General features: G+C 46.9%; 2 protein-coding genes and 1 long non-coding RNA gene across 3 annotated transcripts in view; all 3 read left to right on the plus strand.

Annotated features, from left to right (window-relative positions):
- LOC310864853 overlaps window positions 1–2,219 on the plus strand; it is a 26,455-nt gene extending 24,236 nt beyond the window's left edge. Inside the window, exon 3 of the long non-coding RNA XR_014569767.1 lies at window positions 2,208–2,219. This is a non-coding gene — a long non-coding RNA (uncharacterized lncRNA). The remainder of the gene's footprint in view (window positions 1–2,207) is intronic.
- Window positions 2,220–5,529: 3,310 nt separating this feature from the next.
- LOC310863980 (FACT complex subunit SPT16-like) lies at window positions 5,530–8,640 on the plus strand (the record flags this gene model as incomplete). Its single annotated transcript, XM_083772513.1, has 1 exon — window positions 5,530–8,640. One exon carries the CDS (start codon window positions 5,530–5,532, stop codon window positions 8,638–8,640), a length of 3,111 nt encoding a protein of 1,036 aa, XP_083628639.1.
- Window positions 8,641–11,056: 2,416 nt separating this feature from the next.
- Window positions 11,057–11,842, plus strand: LOC310863981 (14-3-3 protein beta/alpha-1-like; the record flags this gene model as incomplete). The annotated part of the gene is made up of 1 exon (XM_083772514.1): window positions 11,057–11,842. One exon carries the CDS (start codon window positions 11,057–11,059, stop codon window positions 11,840–11,842), a length of 786 nt encoding a protein of 261 aa, XP_083628640.1.
- Window positions 11,843–24,745: the final 12,903 nt, after the last annotated feature.

Here is a 24,745-nt window from a genome sequence, read left to right on the forward strand (position 1 = left end):
CACACGTAGCAGCCATCTGCTATTCCTATGCACGTTGTTGATCTTTATGTTAAATCCCAACCCCTCCCAGAACTCAACTGTTTGATGTAAACTATATATATGTCTGTAAATACAATGTTGAGGTAGTCTTGTTGGGGGCAGTGTGACCGTACGGTCATGTGCTCTGGGCTCCGCGGCTCAACTCAAGGGCCGCGGAAAGCCCTCTGTCTTTGTCTGACTTACTGCAAATAAATACATCGATGGATCTTCAGTTCACCTCTCTCTGCGTGATTTTCCTCATCCGACCGTCTAAGAGTTTACCGTCTATACTCTTCGTTACTTTGTCTATTTTAGTCCAGTTTAGATGAGTGTACTTGTTGAATTTACACGACACTTTCAATCGGACATAACCAATTTAGGGCTTAGGCCATGTCTTTTTATTCATGAATCATATTCATATTTATTAATTTATAATTTGTAATCTCGGCACCGCTGCAAAAGAGGGTCCCAGCCCTCGGTGTGTTATCCGAGAACTAAATAAAGGTTGAAATGAAATGAAATGAAAGTGTGTGTACATCAGAGGTTCCCAAAGTGGGGTCCGGGGACCCCAGGGGTCCTTCAGGGAGTTCCAGGGGGTCCCCCAGCTATGATGGATAATTAGGAACCAAAATGGACCCATGGATCTGTAACTGAGTGTACAAATGGAACCAAATGGACCCTAACGGCTCCATTTGGTTCCATTTGTAGGCTACACTCTCAGAGTAAAACTAACAGTGATTACAATATAAATTGGGGGTCCCAGAGATAGAAATGCCATTAAATGGGGATCCGTGTAGCCTGCCTAATGCACATCAAACTGGGGGTCCTTGAAATTAAACAGGATTAGAATCACTGCTAGAGCCGTAAAAATCTTCTCTTATGGGGGTCCCTGCAGGCATATCTTTTCAAATGGGGATCAATTTGGGGATCCTTGACGTGACAATTGACCTGGACAATTATATTATTTTGTGGGTCTTCCAGTATGATGCTCAGTGACATTATAGAAGATATAGCTTTGTTTCAGCCTGGTGAAACCACTCCCCCTGCTGGACAACATTTGCATTCAGGAGGAGGGAACTGGTGAACTCAATACTGCCGCAATCTGTGTCCGGTCAGGTTATTGTTTCCCTGCCCAATTATTTTTTCAGTGACCGGGTTTAGTGATTTTGGGACCAGTGAAAAAAAAAAATATATATTTGGAATATTGTTAAATAATAATACCCACATTTGTCACTGATTTGTTTTCACCCCCATGATAGCTATTTTCATTTCTTTCCTTTTTTTTGTGGAATTTCATGTTGAAATATTATATAAGAGTATACCTCAAATGTCCAATGCATTGCTGTACTTCTTGCTGTAAATATTTTGTATGGAATATATTCCATCTAACTATAAATGCACCACCATGTGCATCCATGCAACTCGGGAACCGTTCGCCCCATCGACTTCAAATTCGACACACGCGTTCCACACCACCGCAGGGAGTGCAGTGCCTGGTGTTGAGTCTGTCGGATACATGCACCGTTGTCCAGAACCAGCACAAAAGCCTCTGCCCGGGCTCTGGACCTGATCAGCCATATATACAATATCTCCACATATATGGGACTGTTCTGATATCACATGATGTTCTGACATCTGCATAGACTCCATATTTGGGCATGCCTGACAAAGAACTCCATATATGGGCATAAAAGCGACACAGACATAATAACATGCATGTCCAACTTGCATCGTTCCAAGTAGGCCAGTGCCCAACGGGCCCCGCTCGAGTTGGGTAAATATACCTGGGTTTTGGGATGGTTTGACAAAAGTGTTCTAGGGTTAAAGACACAAATATACAAAACACAACGTTTCCACACAGGGCCAAACAGTTGAGCTACAGAGGATATAAAGAGGTAAGATAAGCAATAATACACGCACGCACGCACGCACGCACGCACGCACGCACGCACGCACGCACGCACACACACACACACACACACACACACACACACACACACACACACACACACACACACCACCCTTATCCCTTATCACTTATTTTGCCATTTTTTACTATTTTGAAAATCATTTTAAAATAGTTCAACTAGACGATCTACATCGAGACATTGTGAGCTTGTAGATCGGCTATTTGAATTATTTTAAAAGGTTTTTTTTTTAAATAGTAAAAAATGGCAAAATTAGTTTAGTCTCTCTCTCTCTCACCTGATGTCAGAGCTATCACAGCACAGAGAAGCAGAGTCACATGCAGCAGCCTCTTGGAGACAACGGAGATGATATAACAACTAGGAGAGGAAGAGGAGAGAAGACGTGTCAAACCTTCAGTAGAATGATCTGTGTTGTCAACCTTGCTGTGTTTAAGAGAAACCAATGCTCTTAGCCTAGGCAGGCTACAATGGCAAGTTCAATGGATTGTTCAAAGACTGAGCTTTGTTAATTATAGCCCCCTTTCCACGGTGATGCTTTGCCAAAGAAAGAAGTAATGGTGGTGAACAAACAATCCGCTTCATAGTGCCTGCAGGCCCACCCATCCACCATTGTGGTTTGTTTATTGTGTGACGTCACGCCATGCGTCGTTGGTTGCTTGGTCACGCGTGTCACACAACCATATATGTAGAGGTGACATGACGTGGTCCATACAAGGTCACTTCACAGCAGTCCACGTGTCAGAGACGAGTAGAGGACATATACGAGGACGAGCGACACGCCAAAGCAGGCAACAGAGCATAAAAGGAGAACAGAAGACGTTTAGAATACCCCCGTGTCAATAAAAGGATGTCGAGTCAGCCTGAATCATCGGCAGTGTCAGGAAAGGGGTCTGTTTCGAAGGGCGCCATGGGTCACGGTCCAGGAGCCGTCGAGAGCGTGACCTCCCCGCTAAACAAGACGACAGCGGATGACCCCGGCATGGGTCCGACCGGGGACAGCTGGCGTCGCGCGACGGAGCACGAGAGAGGAGGAGGAGGAGGAGGGGAGGCGGCGGCGTTCCCTCGGGTGAAACCCAAGATGACGCGCGGGCGTGTGAAGATAGACATAGATTTCATCCAGGACAGGTTTAGGCGCCGGACGACCTTCAGCAAGCGGAAGAAGTACGTCATAAAGAAGGCCAACGAGCTTGCCACGCTGACGGGGAGCCAGGTTCTCGTGCTGGCGTGCAGCGAGACGGGACTTGTCCACAAATGGTCCACCCCCATGTTCCAGCCCGTAATCAACAGCGAGGATGGCAAAGCCCTGATCCAAACCTGCCTGGAGAGCGGTCGGTCCACGGACCCGTCCGAGAGCCCCGACATTTCCATATTTGGGCATGCCTGACAAAGAACTTCATATATGGGCATAAAAGGGACACAGACATAACTGGGTGGGGCATTCATTTCCAACTTGCATCCTTCCAAGTAGGCCTGTGCCCAACGGGCACCGCTCTGTGTTAACCCTAGACCTCTACAAACAAAGAGGTAGAAGCGCTGTTGTGGTCAGTGTGATTGCTATACGTATCGTTCCCCGGAGCGGATCACCCAACCGTTCCCAGGGCCGCATGGGAAGGTAGTCTCTGTTCCGATTGAAGTGGACCTGATCGAATCAAATCAAATCCCCCGTGCTGTGGGTTACAAATCACACATGCTGTGGGTTACAAATCACCCGTGCTGTGGGTTACAAATCACCCGTACTGTGGGTTACAAATCACCTGTGCTGCGGGTTACAAATCACCCGTGCTGTGGGTTACAAATCACCCGTGCTGTGGGTTACAAATCACCCGTGCTGTGGGTTACAAATCACCCGTGCTGCGGGTTACAAATCACCCGTACTGCGGGTTACAAATCACCCGTGCTGCGGGTTACAAATCACCCGTGCTGCGGTTTACAAATCACCCGTGCTGCGGGTTACAAATCACCCGTGCTGCGGGTTACAAATCACCCGTGCTGCGGGTTACAAATCACCCGTGCTGCGGGTTACAAATCACCCGTGCTGCAGGTTACAAATCACCCGTGCTGCGGGTTACAAATCACCCGTGCTGCAGGTTACAAATCACCCGTGCTGCGGGTTACAAATCACCCGTGCTGCAGGTTACAAATCACCCGTGCTGCAGGTTACAAATCACCCGTGCTGTGGGTTACAAATCACCCGTGCTGCAGGTTACAAATCACCCGTGCTGCGGGTTACAAATCACCCGTGCTGCGGGTTACAAATCACCCATGCTGCGGGTTACAAATCACCCGTGCTGCAGGTCACAAATCACCCGTACTGCGGGTTACAAATCTCGGCGCTCTTATCATACATCATCATACATAATCAGAATCACATTCTAGCCAATCACAATTGGCGTCCTCAATTTTCTTTCTTCACTTTTTATCCTCAATATTACGTACATTGCTCAGCCAATCAAATCATCGCTATGGGCTACACACAAACTCAGGCATAGCGCCCCTCAAAAAGTACTACATGACACACACATATTATATGACATCATCAATTAATTTTACTTATTCAATTGCTTATCATCCTATTTAGCTGACGCCTTTCAGAGCCAAGCCGTCAATAGAGGATGTGAACGTCGCTCAGCTACTTGCCTGTGTTGAAGCCTTGCCCAAATATGGAGTCATGAATCATCAGACACATCACAGACGACTGGCGTCACAGACTGGCCGCATGAAGATGAGATCCAATTTACCTCATGCAAACCATGTCCATCTTACCTTTAAGTTAATGGCAGAGTGCATGGCAACCAGCCGCAATTTGCCATTGACAGCACATACATCCAAACAGAAAAGTCCTATCTTATTGTATTAAAAGATGTCAAACTCATCAACATTGCAGTTATGAAAAGCTTTGTTTGTTTGTTTCATAAAGATATATGTTATAACTTATGAGCTACTAAAACATTGATATTTGGTCTGGTATTGCAGATTTGGTTAAGGACATGATTTAGTCATTATTAGTCATTATTTATTTTTCCCCATTGTACAGTGATTGGAGTCCTGACATTTTGTGGCATCTTTGGTCCCGGGGGGAGGGGTGGGTGGGATTGTTTGTTTTTGTGTTCCTTTCTTTTGCTGTTATGTGTTATTTTTATGTGTTTTGTTTTCTTTATTTCATTCATGATGTTAACATGTTTTATTGTGATTTTTCTTAATAAAAAACATTTGATAACAACAACAAAAAAAACTTGAGCTACTTTCTGTCAATAAATTCCTTGCAGGTGATATCTTTCTAAGTGTTGGAGTTTGGAGCTTCCTGCATTATGTGCAAATTCAAAACAGGTGGTACACAGGGCCGTTGAGAGAGATACAATGAGCACTTAACAACACTAAGAAAAATCACACCCGTGATTTCATTAGAACTTTGATGCACCTGGACTCCATATTTGGACTTGCACCAAGTCTGATAAGGAACACCATATTTGGGCATGGCTTACGTCATAGTGACATCATAGTTATTATGTGAGCTTCGAGCCTGGTTAGCTTAAAACCTCACTAATGGGGCCAGCATCTACAGAGTGAAGCAAAAGAAAAAGCAATGGTGCAAAACCTTGACAAGGAGGCGTACTACCGCCGGATCAAGCGTCTATACAGCAGCTGGACGAAAGGAGAGGATTTTGCCAAAGTGGGAGCTATCGCGGTTTCCGTCGGAGCGCCGGACGACACCATCGTGTACGCCAAATCCACAGCTCTACAGACATGGCTGTTTGGCTTCGAGTTGACGGACACCGTCATGGTTTTCTGTCGAGCCAAAATCATCTTCCTGGCCAGTAGAAAGAAGGTGGAGTTCCTGAAGCAGGTGGCCGCCGCCGAGGACAACGAGAACGTCAACGGACTTCCGGCCGTCACACTGCTCACCAGGGAAAAGAACGGGAGCAACGAGGCCAACTTCGACCAGATGATCGAGGCCATCAGAGACAGCGCGGAGGGGAGGACGGTGGGCGTCTTCAGCAAGGACAAGTCCCCCGGGGAGTTCATCAGGAGCTGGAATGACACCATCGCTGCAGAGGGACTGCAGACCGTGGACGTCAGCGCGGTAGTTGCCTACACCATGGCAGTGAAGGAGGACGGCGAGCTGACGCTGATGAGAAAAGCCGCAGCGATCACCAGCGACGTCTACTCCAAGTTCTTCAAGGAGCGAGCGATGGAGATTGTCGATAAAGGCGAGGAGGTGTGTCACAGTAAGCTGGCGGAGTATGTGGAGAAGGCCATAGAGGAAAGTAAGTACCTGGGAGGTGCAGACCCATCCTTGGTGAAGATGTGCTATGCGCCAATCATCCAGAGCGGAGGGAACTACAGTCTGAAGTTCAACATTGTCAGCGATGAGAACCACATGCACTACTTTGGAGCCATCACGTGTGCCATGGGCGTGCGCTACAAATCCTACTGTTCCAACCTGGTGCGTACGCTGATGGTGGACCCCGCGCAAGGAATGCAGAACAACTACAATTTCCTGCTGCAGGTAGAGGAGAAACTCCTGATGGAACTCAAACACGGGGTGAAATTCTGCGACGCTTACAACACCGTCCTAGAGTACGTTAAGAAAGAGAGGTCGGACCTCGTGCCCAAACTTACCAAAAAACTCGGTTTTTCCACTGGAATAGAGTTCAGGGAGTCCTCCTTGATACTGAATGGCAAAAACCAGTACCGACTAAAGACAGGAATGGTGCTGAGCGTCTGTTTGGGATTTGAGGACCTGAGGGACAAAGAGGGGAATAAATATGCCTTGTTTATCGGCGACACAGTGAAGATCAACAGGGAGGAGACGGCCACGGTGCTGACGCAAGCGAAGAAGAAGATCAAGAACGTGGCCATCTTTCACAAGGACGACGACGAGGAAAACGAAAGCGAAGACGACGAGGACGCGGATGCCGAGGCACTGCCAACGCGCAGCAGAACACGCAGCCGCGCCGCCCTGCTGACCGATGACGGTCGCGCGGCGAGCGAGATGATGTCCAACGATCAGAAGAGACGGGCCCACCAGAAGGAGCTGGCCACTCGGGTGAACGAGGAAGCCAAGCGGCGTCTGACGGAGCAGAAGGGAGGAGACCTGACGCCGGCGCAGAAGGTCAGGAAGTCCGACGTGTCGTACGGGAGTGTGTCCGAAGTGCCCCGAGGAGAGCGGGACATCCGGGACATGAAGATCTTCGTCGACAAGAAGTCCGAGACGGTCATCGTGCCCATCTTCGGCGTCGCCACGCCTTTCCACATCACCACCGTCAAGAGCATCAGCGCGTCGGTGGAGGGAGACTTCACGTACCTGAGGGTGAACTTCTACGTTCCCGGCAACGGCCTGGGCCGTCGCGAGGGCAGCGGCGTCTTCCCGGACCCCGACGCCACCTTCGTCAAACAGCTCACGTACCGTGCGTCCAACCTGAAGAAGACAGACTCGTCGGTCCCCTCTGCCAACCTGCAGAACGCCTGCCGCCTCATCAAGGAGGTGCAGAAGCGCTACAAGGCGCGCGAGGCAGAGGAGGAGGAGAAGGAGGGTGTGGTCACGCAGGACTCGCTAGTCGTCAGCCTGAACCGCAGCAACCCCAAGCTCAAGGACCTCTACATCCGGCCCAACATCGCCCAAAAGAGGATGCAGGGCTCGCTGGAGGCGCATGCCAACGGCTTCCGCTTCACGTCGGTGCGCGGCGACAAGGTGGACATCCTCTATGCCAACGTCAAGCATGCCGTCTTCCAGCCCTGCGATGGCGAGATGATCATCATACTGCACTTCCACCTCCGGGACGGAATCATGTTCGGCAAGAAGCGGCACACGGACGTGCAGTTCTACACGGAGGTGGGCGAGATCACCACGGACCTGGGCAAGCACCAGCACATGCAGGACCGCGGTGGCGATGACCGCGACGCACTCTACGCCGAACAGATGGAGCGTGACATGAAGCAGAAGGTCAAGTCCGTCTTCGGTAACTTCATCGAGAAGGTCCAGGCGCTGACCAAGGACGAGCTGGAGTTCGAGGTGCCCTTCAGAGACCTGGGCTTCCAGGGCGTCACCTTCAAGAGCACCGCCCTCCTGCAGCCCACGTCCAGCACGTTGGTCAACGTTACCGAGTGGCCGCCGTTTGTGGTGGCCCTGGACGAGTTGGAGCTGGTCCACTTTGAGCGAGTGCAGTTCAACCTGAAGACCTTTGACGTGGTCCTTGTGTACAAGGATTACAACAGGAAGGTCACCATGATTAACGCTGTGCCTGTCAACTCTCTGGACCCGATCAAAGAGTGGCTCAACTCCTGTGACATCAAGTACACTGAAGGAATCCAGTCTCTGAACTGGACCAAGATAATGAAGACCATCGTCGATGATCCCGAGGGCTTCTTTGAGCTGGGCGGCTGGTCCTTCTTGGACCAGGAGAACGAGGAGAGCGGAGCAGAGGAGTCAGAGGAGGACGATACGTTTGACGAGGACGAAGAGGAGGAGTCCAGCGAAGACTACGAATCGGAGACAACAGAGGACTCCGCGGAGTCCGATTCTGATTCTCTGAGCAGCGATGAGGAGAGAGGTAAAGACTGGGACGAACTGGAGGAGGAAGCCAGGGAGGCGGACAGAGAGAATGGCTATGAGGAACACGAGGAGAGCAGCAGGAAGAGAAGGCTTCGAGGCATGTCCCAGTCTCCGTCCAGCACGAAGAAACTAAGGCAGTAAATGTGTCTGTCTCTCGTACCGATCAGTGAGGAATGTTCAAGCACTGTCCCAGACCCCCATCCAGCAAGAAGAATTATATTGTTGGAATATTACACTTTCAGTCAATGCTGTCTCACAAAAAAAAGTCATATTTTGACCATCTCAAGTCCACTTGAGATGGCGCGCCTCTGATGCAACGTTTTAACCGTTTTTTCGGACGGATCGTAAAGAAAAATCTACTGTAAGAGAACTGGACTGGACTTCCACCCTGAAAAGTTAACAGTTGCTAAGTCACAATATGACTTATATATATACACACACAATATGACTCTGCAGAACCCAACACTGCGCAAAAAACATAAAATATGGTTATGACAGGAAACTCCAGATAAACTTACCAACAAACTCAGGTAAAGTCCCGTAATGTACCCCTGTATATTACTGTATATTACACAATTATGCCTGCTAAACTAAACTATAGCCTGTCTTGTTTTTTGAGGGTCGCTAGCCCCTCCTATATACAGGTTTAATGTTAGATTTTCCTTAAACAAAGGTTAAAAACACCATTGACATGGACAGACATTGTTTTGTCCATGTTTGTTTTGTCTGATAATTACGTCATAAAATATGTATATATAGCGCCTCTCACTTCACACGGGTGTGATTTTTAATATCCTGATGAGGGTCTGCGTTGTCGTCGTACAGTTCCTGCATGTGTTAACTGCTCTGTGTTTACACACACACTATAAGCTGGACATACTGTAGTTCCCCTCAACAATTAATTTGGCTGGCTATTTTGCTTCAATTTAATTCATGTTAAAATATAATAAACAACTACATTTCTGGTGCCTTTAGCACCAGTGTCTTGTCAATAAAATGTGTGTTTAGTGCTTACAGAAGTTATTTGTCAAAAACACATTCATGATTAATCGTTAATGAGGAAAAATAAACATTAAAAATCACACCCGTGTGAAGTGAGTGTCGCTCTTATCATCGTACATCATCATGCATCATCTAATTTACTGGCCAATCAGAATGCGTGTTGCCACAAATGTGTATCCTATTTGGAGGACATTTTGACCTAATTTCTCCTTTCATTGTCGTTGGCAAATGAGATGAGATGTGTGGGGCTCAAGACCATGTCAACTTTCCCTCCATTGTCAATGGCAATTAATGTTTGTGTTGCGGACATTGTGTGGGGACAAAAGCTGTATATATAGGAGGCGCCCCTCAAGAAAATGTTTTGAGGGGCGCTACCCCCTCCTACGCCCAGCTTTGTGTGTTTGTGTGAACACAAACATTGGCTGATGATTGATATACTGTAAGAGCGCTGATCACTTCACACAAGTGTGATGTTCATGGGGCGCTAGCAGCTTTTGTCCCCACACGTCTCAAGATTTGCCATTGACAATGAAAGGGGAATTCAGGTCAAATGTCGGCTAAATATTGTCCCCACACGTCTCAAGATTCGCCTTTGACAATGAACGGAGAAATTAGGCCATAATTCCGCTAAATATGACGTAAATCTAATCCTAACATTAAACTCCATTGACATTGAAGGTAAAATGTACATCATATGTAAACGAGCAAATCAGCCAACCAATCACAGCCAGGCAACAGGCAACACCTATATGGTTCTGCATCAATGTAATACACATTATGCGTTGTGAACTTGTGAGCCCACGTGAGCCATGATGTCACAAGTTTTGCGGATTCGTCGTTTTGCTTACATGCATGGAGATGGGAGGATACTATGCAGTGTTTTCAAAGATTTCAACGCTGTGTTTGCTGGTGTCCCTTTAGATGAGAATGGCGTCGGGGAGTCTTGGGCCTGCGAGGCTAGTCAGGCTACATCTCAAATGGTGGTCTATGGCTCAAATGCTGAATGAACACTGGACTTTGAAAACCACTGTAAGTCATTGCTCACTTAAAAATTTCAATTCATTTGGAAGTTTTATTGAAATGTATTATTTGTACTAAATACTATAGCGTCTATTCTATTCTATACTTTGGAGTCCTGCTGTTGCCATCCATGACATGTATGACGTATGATTCCATATGTGTATACACTGATTGGGTCCATCGGTCGTTTTTAGTTGGACACGATATTATAACCGAGATCGATTCCAGACAAGCCTTTAATTAATTAAGCACAGTGACTTGGTGCTATACGTAGGTACAAAGGTGAGTAACTGGTTGCCTCGAATAAAAGCAGAACATAGCTTCAGCTCTATATGCCATCTCTCGTCGTCAAGATGACGTTGAGCATATCGTCACGCCGTCGATGAATTCGCTCCATATAAAGCAGATCGTAGAGTTACGGGGTGGAAGTTCAAAGGAAGCATAACTGTGAGAGCCGTTACTCGTACCGGCCCGACATTCCAAGTGTGCGCACACAGTGCGAGCAGGACGTACTTTACTCCCCATCGTCCTAGAGATGGATAACAGGGACGACCTGGTTCACAAGGCCAAGCTGGCCGACCAGGCCCAGCGCTACGACGACATGGTGGCCGCCATGAAGGCGGTGACGGAGCAGGGCCAGGAGCTGAGCAACGAGGAGCGCAACCTGCTCTCCGTCGCCTACAAGAACGTGGTGGGCGCGCGGCGCGCCGCCTGGCGCGTCGTCTCCAGCATCGAGCAGAAGGCTGCCGATTCGGGCGGCGAGGGCGGCGGCGAGAGGAAGCAGCAGATGGTCCGCGAGTACCGGGAGAAGATCGAGGCGGAGCTGCGGCGCATCTGCGACGACGTGCTGCGCCTGCTCGACGCGTTCCTCATCGCCAACGCCACACTGCCCGAGAGCAAGGTGTTCTACCTCAAGATGAAGGGCGACTACTACCGCTACCTGTCGGAGGTGGCCCAGGGCGACGCCAAGAAGAGCACGGTGGAGAGCTCGCAGAGCGCCTACCAGGAGGCCTTCGGCATCAGCCGGAAGGACATGCAGCCGACGCACCCCATACGGCTGGGCCTGGCGCTCAACTTCTCCGTGTTCTACTACGAGATACTCAACGCGCCCGAGCAGGCCTCCAGCCTGGCCAAGTCGGCGTTCGACGAGGCGATCGCCGAGCTCGACAACACGAACCTGAACCCGGACACCTACAAGGACAGCGCTCTCATCATGCAGCTGCTGAGGGACAACCTGAGCCTGTGGACGCCGGAGAACCTGCAGGGCGAAGAGGCCGCCGGCGGCCGCCCGGAGTTAGAGAGCGTGAAGACGTTTCAATAGGCCTCAGTTTTGTCTGTCCAGTTTTATGACTTCCAGCGAGGGCACTGTCTGAGCTATGGGATGTTGTGTTTGAGAGAATGGATCTGATTCGCTGATGTGCTATAGCCCTAGTGGTCTTCTACTGGTCCATGCCCTGCCTCTCTTACTGTGACATCAGAGGGGGAGGGGCTGTCTTACTGAGACAACACATAGTCCAGGAAGTAAGTGAGCCCAGTGTCCATGACATCATGGGCCCGGGGGCGTCAGACAAGAATGCTAAATCTTCTAAACGTCATTAACATATATTTTTTGCAAAACAAATTCCCTTTAAGAAGACCATCAATCAGACCGAATCAGAAAATCTGTTTTCTGTTCCATGACACGACTCGACATAATAGAAAAATCACACTCGCGTGAAGTCATACATCATCATTCATCATCACATTCCGGCCAATCACAATTGGTGTCCTCACTTTTCTGTCCTCACGTTTTATCCTCAATTCTGTGGTACACACGGAAAGCTGGCTATAGGCCGTGCTCAGCCAATCAAATCATGGCTACGGGGTAAACACATTGCTCAGCCAATCAAATCATGGCTACGGGGTAAACACATTGCTCAGCCAATCAAATCATCGCCATGGGGTAAACACAAACACACAGCTATAGGCACAGGGTGAGGGACCATCAGAGTCTGTTTTCTAAATGTCCCATGACTAGCAAACATGATATTTGACTCTACATAATGTACAAAAACACTGTAGATGATGGACCGCCAGACAAGAATGCCAAACAAAGCGTATTGGGGAAGAAATAATCAAATGCAATCCAAGGGCCATACATTACAAAAAAAAACAGTCTGTTTTCACATATCCCATGACACGACTAGCAATCCTTATATTTGATTCTGCATGTGTTTCCTGTCAAATAAAACTGAAAAAGGAAAAGACAAAACAAAACAGGTGTTTCACGGGCCGGTGCCCAGCTAGTTATTGTCCTGTGCTGTGGACAAAAAGATTTTATAGGGGGTGGGACATAATATTATGTTTAAAGGTGGTCTTTTTTTTGTTAGAATACGTTTTAAATAGCACTATATTCTCAGTAATCATCGCTATATATAGAGTAATAAAATAAACGATACAAAAGAGCACTTCCCGGGGCGCTCTTTCTTTGTCAGGCTGGGTTGGGGGTTATACCCAGGACTGTGTATCTGCTGTTTGTCTTTGTCCATCCCGGCCATAACTTTGAAGCCAATTCATTTTTGCAAACTATACAATATCAAAACCCTGTTTGACAGTCATTGTGACTACTGTATGTGGTGCACCCTTTTTTGGCTCTGTGTTGTGTAGAATAGAGACCCTTCAATTTGTGATTAAAAGGTGGGGCAGTTTTTTTGTGTGAGAATCTGTAGAAATAAAAACAGGTTTTTTTGAGGGGCGATAGCCCCTCCTATGTCCAGCTTTTTGTGTATGTGCTAACACAAACATTAAATCCCATTGACCCCATCGGGGCCATTGATGGAAGGGTTTATAGCCTGACACAGTTATTTCAAGTAATTTTCTATGTTGTCTTTTTGTAAGTTAAGTCTTTTAGTGTTTTGTTTGTTCAAGGCCTTTCCACTGTGAATATAAACTACAACAAACGGGGAGCGTTTGCAAGGCGCCTATAGTTCATTTTCAATGAGACCTGCGTTTTTGCTCGGAGCAGTCGCGGTGCGACAACGCAAGCGTATTTACGTGAGCGCGGTCTCGCAGATTTGTTGCGCGCGTGCTCGTTACGTGCACACGCCCGCGACTCACCAGACCTGGATTCGGTTTAGCTTATTTTTTTTCCGCTTGCGTTGTTGCCTGCGCCCCTCGCTTCACATTTGCAAGGCCCTTAAGGCTTCCAACCCAGGACCACTTCCCAAAGGGCGAGTTCTGCAACCATGTCAGGCGGCCTGGGTAAAGTCCATAGACTTGGCCGGCAAACGATTGACGTCATAATGCTCTAAACGGGGACTGCCCATAAGTCCGACCTCCCGTGAGGTAAGGGTTAGCGACCTACGTGGCCGGTTAAGATTGAGGTAAGGGTTAGCGACCTACGTGGCCGGTTAAGATTGAGGTAAGGGTTAGCGGGCTACATGGCCGGTTAAGATTGAGGTAAGGGTTAGCGACCTACGTGGCTAAGTGGTTAAGACCACTTATACAAATATAATTCCGCTTTAAGTAGCATGTGAGGTTTCAAACTAGGGTATTTTCATGTTTCTGAATCCATTGCAAGCATTTGTTTTGCACCAAAAAAACAAACGCTTGCAAAACAAATGCTTGCAATCGATTCAGAATAATGAAAACACAAACAAAGACACACACACACACATACAAGCCATATATATATCTATGTTTGTTCATGTTTATGTTGAACCAGGAAATGGCTGTTGCGTCACACGTGGCCAGGTTGGTTGCTAGGTTGCACGTGTCACAACGTGTCGTGGAGATGACGCTGCTGATTCTATCCTTTAAAGGGCAACTCGAGCCACTGAGGTCAGAGTTCTGTGCCGTTTTGGTCAAGGTTAAACATATTAAATACGCCCTTGTGACGCAGGCACTCATGTTCAACCCAGACAATTGCCCTCCTTCACGCCGGCCAGAAGCCGGATCGGCCTCGGCCTCGACAGTCAACGATGACCCCAGGGGTTCAGCCGTGGACGGCAGGAGAGGGTCGAACCGCGACAGAGGGGAGAAGGAGGCCATCGTCGTCCCGCACGCAAAACCCAAGAAGACGCGCGGGCGCGTGAAGATCGAAATGAAGTTCATCAAGAACAAGTTGAGGCGATGCACGACCTTCAGCAAGAGGAAAACGGGCATCATGAAGAAGGCCAAAGAGCTCGCCACGCTGACGGGAACCCAGATCCTCCTGCTGGTGGCCAGCGAGACGGGACACGTCTACAGCAACGCCTCTTACAAGCTGCGGCCCATGCTCGAGAGCGACAAGGGCAAGGCCCTGATCCGAACGTGCCTCGGCTCCCCCGACCCGCCGCCGCACTACGATCCGTCCGCAGACCCGCGCATAAGCGCCGCGGGCTACGAGGAGCCGGCCCTGTCCGGCGGCCAGCAGCAGCCGGCCGCGTCTGGGTCGGAGGGCCAGCAGGGGCACGCTAAGGACGACATGCAGCTGACTTTCAACGATGGCAGTCTGCCGGGCGCCGCCAGCAACGTCCAGTCCGTGTCACCCACGACAGCCCCCTCCGGCGTACAACCGTTCCCCATCAACTACATGCAGCCTGTGATGGCAGGAAGCAACTATACTACCCAGCAGCTAGCCAACGGCTACGCTATCATGCCGGACTTTTATAACACGTGGTATAGTCCGCCCAGCAGAGGGCAGCAGTACAGGGCTGGGGCTGACTGGCCGTTTGCCTTTTCCCAGCCCCCCTCTCATCACATGCAGCTGACCCACACACAGGCCCAGCAGGAGGGCTTCCTCACTACCGCTCCACCGGGCTCCGTTCAGAACCAGGAGGATCCGATGGGGAGTGGGCCGCAGCAGAGTGGAAGCAGCCGCAATCTGACAGAGCTACAGGCTGTGGACGCGGCGCATTATGCTAACATTTACAACGCCAGTTCAATGGTCTAAAACGGTGGACCCCCCGGGCCCAAACCACTGGGCCTCGTACCATTGGCTACTGGTCAGGGCCCAAACCACTGGGCCTCGTACCATTGGCTACTGGTCAGGGCCCAAACCACTGGGCCTCGTACCGTTGGCTACTGGTCAGGGCCCAAACCACTGGGCCTCGTACCATTGGCTACTGGTCAGGGCCCAAACCACTGGGCCTCGTACCATTGGCTACTGGTCAGGGCCCAAACCACTGGGCCTCGTACCATTGGCTACTGGTCAGTGATGCCGGTCCGCGTGGCAAGAGAGGTTGTTTGTTGTTTTTTTGCGGGGGAAATCAACTTGCGCAGTCGGGTTTCACAACTCGGGTTAAACAGGTTACACCTGGATGTGAAATTAAGCACCGTGTCATCCAAAATGTCACCTGAAGGTAACGGCGTTACGAATGACCTCGTGAAATGATAAACCACAATCAAACCATCAACTCACCTCATCAGGGATTGGACGAGGAGCACAAATGGCTGGCCCCGCTCGCCGGCAGCACGTCTCGACGACAAGGAATAGTCAAGGGGCCAGCTGTGCACTCCAATGTTGAAGCGCTGGGCCCTAGTGGTAAGAGGAAGGACTGCAGGCAGACCCGTGGATTCTTGACGAGGAAACCCCGTGCAACCGAGCGCCCAATGTTAAAGCCCAGCTGCACTTCCGCATTTCCGGACTTCCGGACACCAAACTTTGGTGTCCAAATGCTGAATCAGCGAAAAAATGCGGAAATAGACGGTACTTCTGGCAGCCTTCCCGGTGCTTCAAAACGCCACTGAGCAACTTCCACTGACAAGAGTAGCGGAGGGGGCGGAGCTTCGCGCCAGTTTAGTCTCTATCCTTTTAATACTCTATGGGAATAGTCCATGAAATCTATGCCTGCAAAGCAGCATGACATCAAACATCTGTCAGAATGAGAATGCGACTGTATTTAAGTTGGCAGATATTCACGTGGCTCAATTCAAAGCCAAATTTGGAACTACTACACCAAAAATGGCCGTCTGAAAGGACTTTCAGACGGGGAGCGGGTGACGCAGGCGCCTGGATCAGTGACAGGTCTGCTCATGGATCAGTGCTCCTCACGGATCACTGCGCCTGGATCAGTGACAGGTCTGCTCATGGATCAGTGCTCCTCACGGATCACTGCGCCTGGATCAGTGACAGGTCTGCTCATGAGGAGCGCGGTAGGGTGAAACAAAAAAAGCTCAACACAATCCAGGTCTAGTCGGGGCACGCGTGAGACAATTTCACGCGACCGTGCCCATGAAAATACACTTCCGCTTCTTCACCCATCATCAACTTCCCCACGTTTCCAAAATAAACGCGCGCCTCTCGTGGGAAATGTAATCGCTCGCCGTGTCAGTCGCTGCCCATTTGAAAGGACCTTTAGTCTGTATGCCTGTGTGCCTTTTATGCCCATATATGGATATCTCTGTCTGTGCCCATATGTGGAGATCCCTTATGTCATCAGTATATGCCCAAATATGGGCAGGTCGGTCAGATCAGTGGACATTCGCATCCCCATATACATTATGACTATATATGGGCATATGATATTGGCTGGATCAGCAGTTCGGGACAATCGCCTATCCATCCGACTCGACACCAGGCATCAGCACGTTACTCCATGTAAGCAAACACACATACGAGTGTGCACGATGTATTACCCATACTGTATATACATATCCGACCGACTCACCACCGCACGATATTGTTCCGACTGTCATTTGACCGACAACCTATCTCAAACCCTAACCGAAATCACGGAGCAGCGCATGTCCGACCGTTGTTTCCGCATGTTGGTCCGTTGGTGTGTCTAATCTGTGTGTGCACCCCCCCTGGATTACTCTGTGTGTGTTTAGTTAGACTTACCAACAGTCGGATACACCTCGAGTCAGAACCCTCCCCAAACGACTAGTACAGTTGGCATGTCTAACCAACATATGCACCCCTGTCACCGCGCGCCTGTCACCGTGGCCCCTCACTTCACACGAGTGTGATTTTTTTTATCAAATTGGGCTGAAATGAGGTGCAACCATTCCCAAATACGAAGATGACTGACATCATGGTACTGGCGGAGGACATGAAACCCGAGATCCAAATGGAACCCGGTCTGTTTTTACAGCGTGACTGAAGATTGAATATTGATCCTGCGGGGGGAAATTCCGTGGCCAAAGGCTAGCTAGGTTTTGGTTTGTTATATATATGTCAGATGACACTGCATACTTATAATGGACTGTCACATAAAAATAACATTAAGCAGATACCGTAAGCATCCTGAATCATAGCCAGGTCCATAACGTTTGTAATAAACCAAACCGTCAAGATTAATCCGTCAAAATTTCAGCGAGGTGAGAGTATATTCTTTGTTAGAGCAGTTCACCAGCTATACCTACCAGAAAACCGTGACCTTGAACCTACCAGAAGACCTTGACTGTAGAAAGATGGCCACCAGTGAACGACGCCGGAGACATTATTATTTAATGTATATGCACACACACCCTAGTAGGCAGGATGAAAGCTAGTGAAATGGATGTTTCTCGACAATGTGTGTGTTATAGTTAAACAAAAGAAGAGAGAGAATACACCCTATACCCAAACTATACGTAAATTCACTTTTTTCTATAAGACGGGAAAATAATCCCTCATTTGGGCAACAAACTCATGTTAGTCTATATATTTCCAATATACCGCTTCTCTACTTGGTGGCTCCAGAGTTCACTAAATGACAGTCCTAATTGTGTACAATCTGAGTGTGAACCGACACTACAAAACTTGTGCAAAACGACATAAGGGGGGGGACTTTTAATACTTATAGGCTCATTAGGTCCACTGGCAGAGCCTGACCAGAGCCTTTTGTGGTGGTTCTGGACAACCGTGTATCTGACCGACTTGACACCAGGCACTGCACTCTCCCTGTGGGGGTGTGGAACGTGTGTGTCAAATTTGAAGTCGGTGGTGGCGAACGGTTCTCGAGTTACGTGGGTTACAGACGTACAGAGACATGGTGCGCATTTATAGTAAGGATAAACACATTAAACCCATTTTGGGCGGGAACCCCTTTTGGTGTTTTAAGCATTATGTTACACTTTAGTTATTGAAAGATAGCAGATCTACAAGCTAATAGCGTGTAGATCAAATCTTTGAATATATATTCTTTCAGAGCGAACGTTTTTAATTCAAATCTTTTCTTCTTGGGAAGGGGGGGGGGGGGGGGTCCCTGGAACAACATATTTTCAGATGGCGGTCGGCCATGTATTTTTGGGGGTCCTTCACAGCACCACTGTTATAGAAACATGGGTATTTCAGAAAACTGTCAGGATTCAGAAGACTTTTTAATTTCGACGTCAGGTCTAAATGGGTTAAGAGTCAAGACTCATGGAGGTTCGCCATCAAGCAGGCAGTTGGCGTGAAAGAGTCTGTATCTCACAGTGTCTCTCTATCTATAGACCAACCCTTTCTTTCATGAAGATCTGTTATGAAAGATGTCAAGATTGAAAACCAAAACCAACTTGCTTTACTCGATTCAGAAAGGAGGACATGTAACTGAATACTAGCCTACTGTCTCCTCACAAAGACCCCGGCTGGGCGTTTGCATAGACAATACACTTTGGGTTAAAAGTTCTCCGTACAACATCCTGCAGAATTTTGTCACGAGCCAGAAATGTATTATGAAAGTGTAAGTATAACCAAAGAAAAGAAGAAACAAATAAAAATACACCCGCGTCATATACTGTAGGCTACATCATCCATTCATTGTCAATGGGAATTTGTGTAGGTCAAAAATAGGCGATTTGCTTGTCTCCATTCATTGTCAATGGGACTTTAATGTTTGCACAGTATAAGACAAAAATCTACACTATATAGCTGGATATAGGAGGGTCTAGCGCCACTCAAAAATAAAATATTGTGTTACTGTTTTTGCTTGTAGAATTTGTTACATTGATTTTGCCAACACGACAAATCTTTCTCAAATGTCATACTGATGCATATTGATGCCTTAGTTTACTCATGTGAATTTAGATCATGAAACCGAGGGTCTCAAAAGGGCCCAGGGTTAGAGTTAGGGTTAGATTTAGGGAGTAATAGTCGTACAACTAATCACCGCCAGTAGGCTCCAGTAGTATACATGCAGTATAGGTCGATAGCATCGTCTTGATATGAAGTAACCTATACTGGTTTATTCATCGGTTGTTTTTCATTCAAATCCGCTATGTCTTTGTACGTTTTGTTTGGCACCGTAATAAAACAGACAGTAAGTTTATCTGAGTTGCTCCAGTGCGCCTTTTGTTTTCATTGTCCATTTCCATCGATGCACCAGACCTGCCAAATCCTACTTCCTTCTCAGTATACTGGGTGTCTGTGTGCTCGGCGATGCTGTGCAGAGATAACATTCATTCAATTAAATTTGATTCAAGTCACAACAAGTTGTCCCGAGACACAACATTTAGCCCATTTACAAGCCCTACACACACACACACACACACACACACACACACGCACGCACGCACGCACATGCACACGCACACGCACGCACATGCACACGCACACACACACACACACACACTGGTTGTGCCAACGGGACAGTAGCCTACATATGTCAGGTCGGTGTGCACACACTTTTTGGACCCACCCAAACAATGACTATCCCATTGCTGAAAACATTTGTGGTCCTATATCTATACCCTTTATCCCCTAAACTTCTCTGACATATTTTACTATATATTGAAAACATTTTCAAATAGTTAAACTAGCCGATCTACAGTGACACGTTGTGAGCTTGTAGATCAACTCCTGCAATTCGAAACTGCCCCCCGTGAAATCTGAATCACCCACCCACCCATTTTTTTCCCCTCACTGTATGTTTTTCCCCCTTTTTTTACCTCCTTTATGACGATTTCTTGTTTTTGGCTATATAGAAGTGTATATATTTGTACGTCTCTAAATGTTATGATGAATTGAAAATGGTGGAATTCAAGTGTAATTATGGTGTCCTCAGTTAACTGTTTTTGTATTGAGTTGTCCTTGAAATGTACTCTACTGTAATTCTGCAGAATGTTAATAAATACTTCAATCTATTTGAACTATAGTTTATTTTGTATTTAAGGAAACCTGTTGGTTTAGAATAAAGTTCCTTTTATTCTTTCTTTGTGTTTCAAATAATAGTTAACAAATAACGAAAATGTGGGCCCAAAAGAAAAATGAGTTCAACTTAAACAAAACTGAACAACATAATTGCTCTAACCAGAGTGACACATGAGAGGAACACAATGGGGTGCCCAAAAGGTAGATTGCGTTCTACCAGTAGATCACAAAGGCTGTGCAGGTATAGATCACATCATGACATGCTCCTAAAGTATATTGAGCCTAATTAAAATATATTAAAATAATTAGGCATCTGCCACTTGAATTAAGGTGACTTGATTGACATCAAAATGGCCTGTCAGCTCAAACCCACAATGCAATATTTGTGTGTGTGTGTGTGTGTGTGTGTGTGTGTGTGTGTGTGTGTGTGTGTGTGTGTGTGTGTGTGTGTGTGTGTGTGTGTGTGTGTGTGTGTGTGTGTGTGTGTGTGTGTGTGTGTCTGTGCCCACAGGGCTGTGTGTACAAAAACGTCGGTAGCATTACAAATGAAATACAAAAAACCATACCTATTCCATTTCCCCCCTCTATTTCCCATTCCAAGTGCATTTTTCTTATGCGGTGCCAGCTACGCTATTCCAAAGCCCCATCAGGTACATATTTAAACTATTTTTCAGCCTTTTATTTTTTGGTGGGTATAGATCTTGTTGAGCTGGTCATTTTTTAAAGTAGCTCTAAAGTGAAAAAATCACACCTGTGTGAACTGAGTGGTGCAATTCCCCCCCCCCCCCCACCTCTCTCTCTCTCTCTCTCTCTCTCTCTCTCTCTCATTAGCAGGCAGCAGGCACAGCACTGCTGCCTCTCTCTGTTTCTGGCGCCCCCTACTGGTACTAATACGTCATAATTATACTCGTGCTCATGACCACTGATACATAGATAGATACGCACGGACATTGCTGGTTGTAGGAGTGGTTGCACCACTCAAAAAAGTGTGGGCACCCCATTACATAGGGACGGTCAACCCACTGTGAACACAAGGGGGAAAAGACTGCAACTTAACCCATTTGGGGCGAGAACCCCTTTTGGTGTTAGCATTATGTTATGCTTTAGCTATTGAAAAATAGCAGATCTACAAGCTCATAGTTGTAGGTCTGCTATTTTTGAAACACCACACCATTCTTTTGGTAAAGACGTAAACAACGTTACGATCGTCAGGTCAGTGAAGTAGTAAAATAGTAAAAAAAAAATGTAGAAGAAGGGCTACAGACCTGCCACAGCCAGTGATGTGCACCTCACTGACTGAGACAAAAGTGCTGTGCTTTGTACTAGGGTGTGGTGATGATTGCTGATTCCAAACTGGTGTGAGCTTGTAGGTCTGCTATTTTTTTTTAATCGAAGAACTACTGACAAAAGAAAACTGTCATTTTCAAACAGACATTTTTAGAATCTGATCTCAGGTCAAAATGGGTTAAACAACACTACAGATAACCCCTGCCCCTCCCCATGGTGTGCAGTCAAATTGTCCCTCATCAGCTACAGATATGGAGCAGCTGTTTCTCCTGTCTCTGGCCAGCCAATCATCTCCAATGGGCTCTATGCAGCCAACACTTCTGCGTTCAGTTTGGGCCGCCGGAAAGCTTCCGGTCGAAAGCAACTCATTCACTGTGAACGTACGGTCGTGATTTTGTAGGAATAAAGTTCAGTACAACACTATTTCATTTGATAATGTGATGCCATAGTTTTTCATAGTTTGTATTATTTGTGTTGCGACGTTGACATGATGACATGAGTTAGAAACGTCTTAAATCTCCTGTTAAAAACGAGAGTTCTTCATGGATTTCTCCGGTGTTGCCATGTCCAGAGGGCCACAACTTTTTTTCAAAATGAATGTCTATGCACATGACTAGGTTGGTACATTGTGATCAGACAGGTTTTATAGGCACCAGATTGGCCACGGATAATGTTAGACGATTGTTGCATGTTATTGACCGAGCTGGTGACCTCCGATCTCCTGCTGCGGTGCTGTCGCTCGATGCTATGAAGGCCTTTGACCGTTTGGAGTGGCCAGCTTTTCTGTGGGCGGTGCTAGATAAGATGGGATTTGGTCCCACATTCATCACATTGATTAAGGTATTGTACTCAAATCCAACAGCGATGGTATTAACAGGCAAGATTTGTTCTCCACTGTTCACGATAGGCAGGTCATCGAGGCAAGGTTGCCCCCTTAGTCCTCTCCTTTTTGCCCTCTCGCTCGAACCGTTAGCGCAGACAGTACGTCAGTCCACAGCGATCACACCTATCTCAGTTAACAACACACAACATCGTATTCTTTATATGCGGACGACATCCTGCTGTTTATTGAGAATGCTCCACAGTCAATTACACACATTCTTAAGATTTTTGATCAGTTCAGTGCCATCTCAGGTTACAAAATCAATTGGACAAAGTCAGCCCTTTTGCCACTAAATGAGGAGATGAGATCTGTTGTTCTGCCTCCCATAATCCCAGTAGTGAACAAATTTAAATATCTTGGCATAGATGTGTTCCCGTCTCTTCAAGCTACTGTTAAAAACAATTATAGTGACACTTTGAACAAAATTTGTCTTGATTTAGACAGATGGTCGTCATTGCCCAACTCTCTTCGAGCTCGAGTATCAATCATAAAGATGAATGTCCTCCCTAGGGTTAATTTTGTGAGTTCTATGCTCCCACTGCCACACAGTATTGGACTAAGATTCATTCTGCTATATCTAAATTTGTGTGGAATAGGAAACGCCCACGTCTCAAACTTTCCTCGTTACAGCGGGCCAGAGCTGATGGCGGTCTCTCTTCGCCCCCTTTTAAGATATTTCGACTCAACTATAAAGGTTTGTTGGCGAGAGCTTGAGGAGAGTTTGGTTCATCCTGTTGAATTGAGAGATCTGATCTATTCAAACATAACGAATAATCAATGCAAAGTTCGCTTTGGGCCAATCATTTCTCAGTTAGTAACAGTGTGGAGAGCGGCTGAAAAATTGCGCAAGATTGATTTGAAATGGAATTCGTTTTCCCCAGTGTTCAACAATGATGGTTTGCTTTTGGACAATCGTCCTATTCGTTTTCCCAGATGGAGTTCCAAGGGGATTCATACTTTGGGTGATTTATTTGATGTTAATGGTTTACGTTCTTTCCAGAATTTATGTGATATTTTTAACTTGCCTGGTAACTATTTTTTTTTCTATTTACAATTGAGAACTGCCATGAGGACATATGGGGTGCCATGGCAGACCCCCCTTGCGATGCACCCTTTGCATAGACTTATCTGTGATGTTAGGTCAAGAGGTTTTGTTTCCGTATTGTATGATTATTTATTAGAATCTAGTTATGGGACCTTGCTTGTCGATACTGTATGGAGGAATGACATACCAAATCTAGATCCAGATTGGAGCTGGGATACAGTGTGGTCTAATGTTGTCCTGTCTTCTAGGAATCCTAATCATCAACAAATTCATCTAAATTTTGTTCATAGGACATACTTAACCCCCCGTAGATTGTGTGCTATGCGGATTTTAAATAAAACTGCACTTTCTGCACTTCAAACACCATAGGTACATTCTTTCATATGGTGTGGGAGTGTCCGAGTGTCCTCACATTTTGGAATTTGGTTGCTACTAACCTTTCGACTATTCTACAAGTTAACATCACACCCTCCCCATCTCTATTCTTATTAAATGATGTATCCCAGTTGCCATTAAATAACACCCGTATTCGTGTCTTCTTTGCTGGCGTAACGGCCGCAAAGAAGATGGTTGCTTCGCACTGGAAACCGCCTCATACATTGACATTTCGCCAATGGGCTTTGACCTTTCTGGATATCATTTATCTAGAAATGTCTACAGCAAGATTGCATGGTGCAAAAGAGGAAAACATTGAGATTTGGTCTGCTATTGCAGATTTGGTTAAGGGCATGGTTTAATCATTATTATTATTATTATTATCATTATTTATTTATTTTTTGTTTCCATTGCACAGTAGTAGGAGTAATGACATTTTGTGGCATCTTTGGTGTCGGGGGGAGGGGTGGGTGGGATTGTTTGTTTTTGTTTTTGTGTTTCTTGCTTTTGCTGTTATGTGTTGTTTAACTTGTTTTATATGTGTTTTGTTTTCTTTAAGTCATTTATGATGTTAACGTGTCTTATTGTGTTTTTTGTCTTAAAATAAAAAAACATTTGA

Source organism: Protomyctophum parallelum, assembly GCF_964188405.1.
Source record: "Protomyctophum parallelum genome assembly, chromosome: 9".
Taxonomy (NCBI): domain Eukaryota; kingdom Metazoa; phylum Chordata; class Actinopteri; order Myctophiformes; family Myctophidae; genus Protomyctophum; species Protomyctophum parallelum.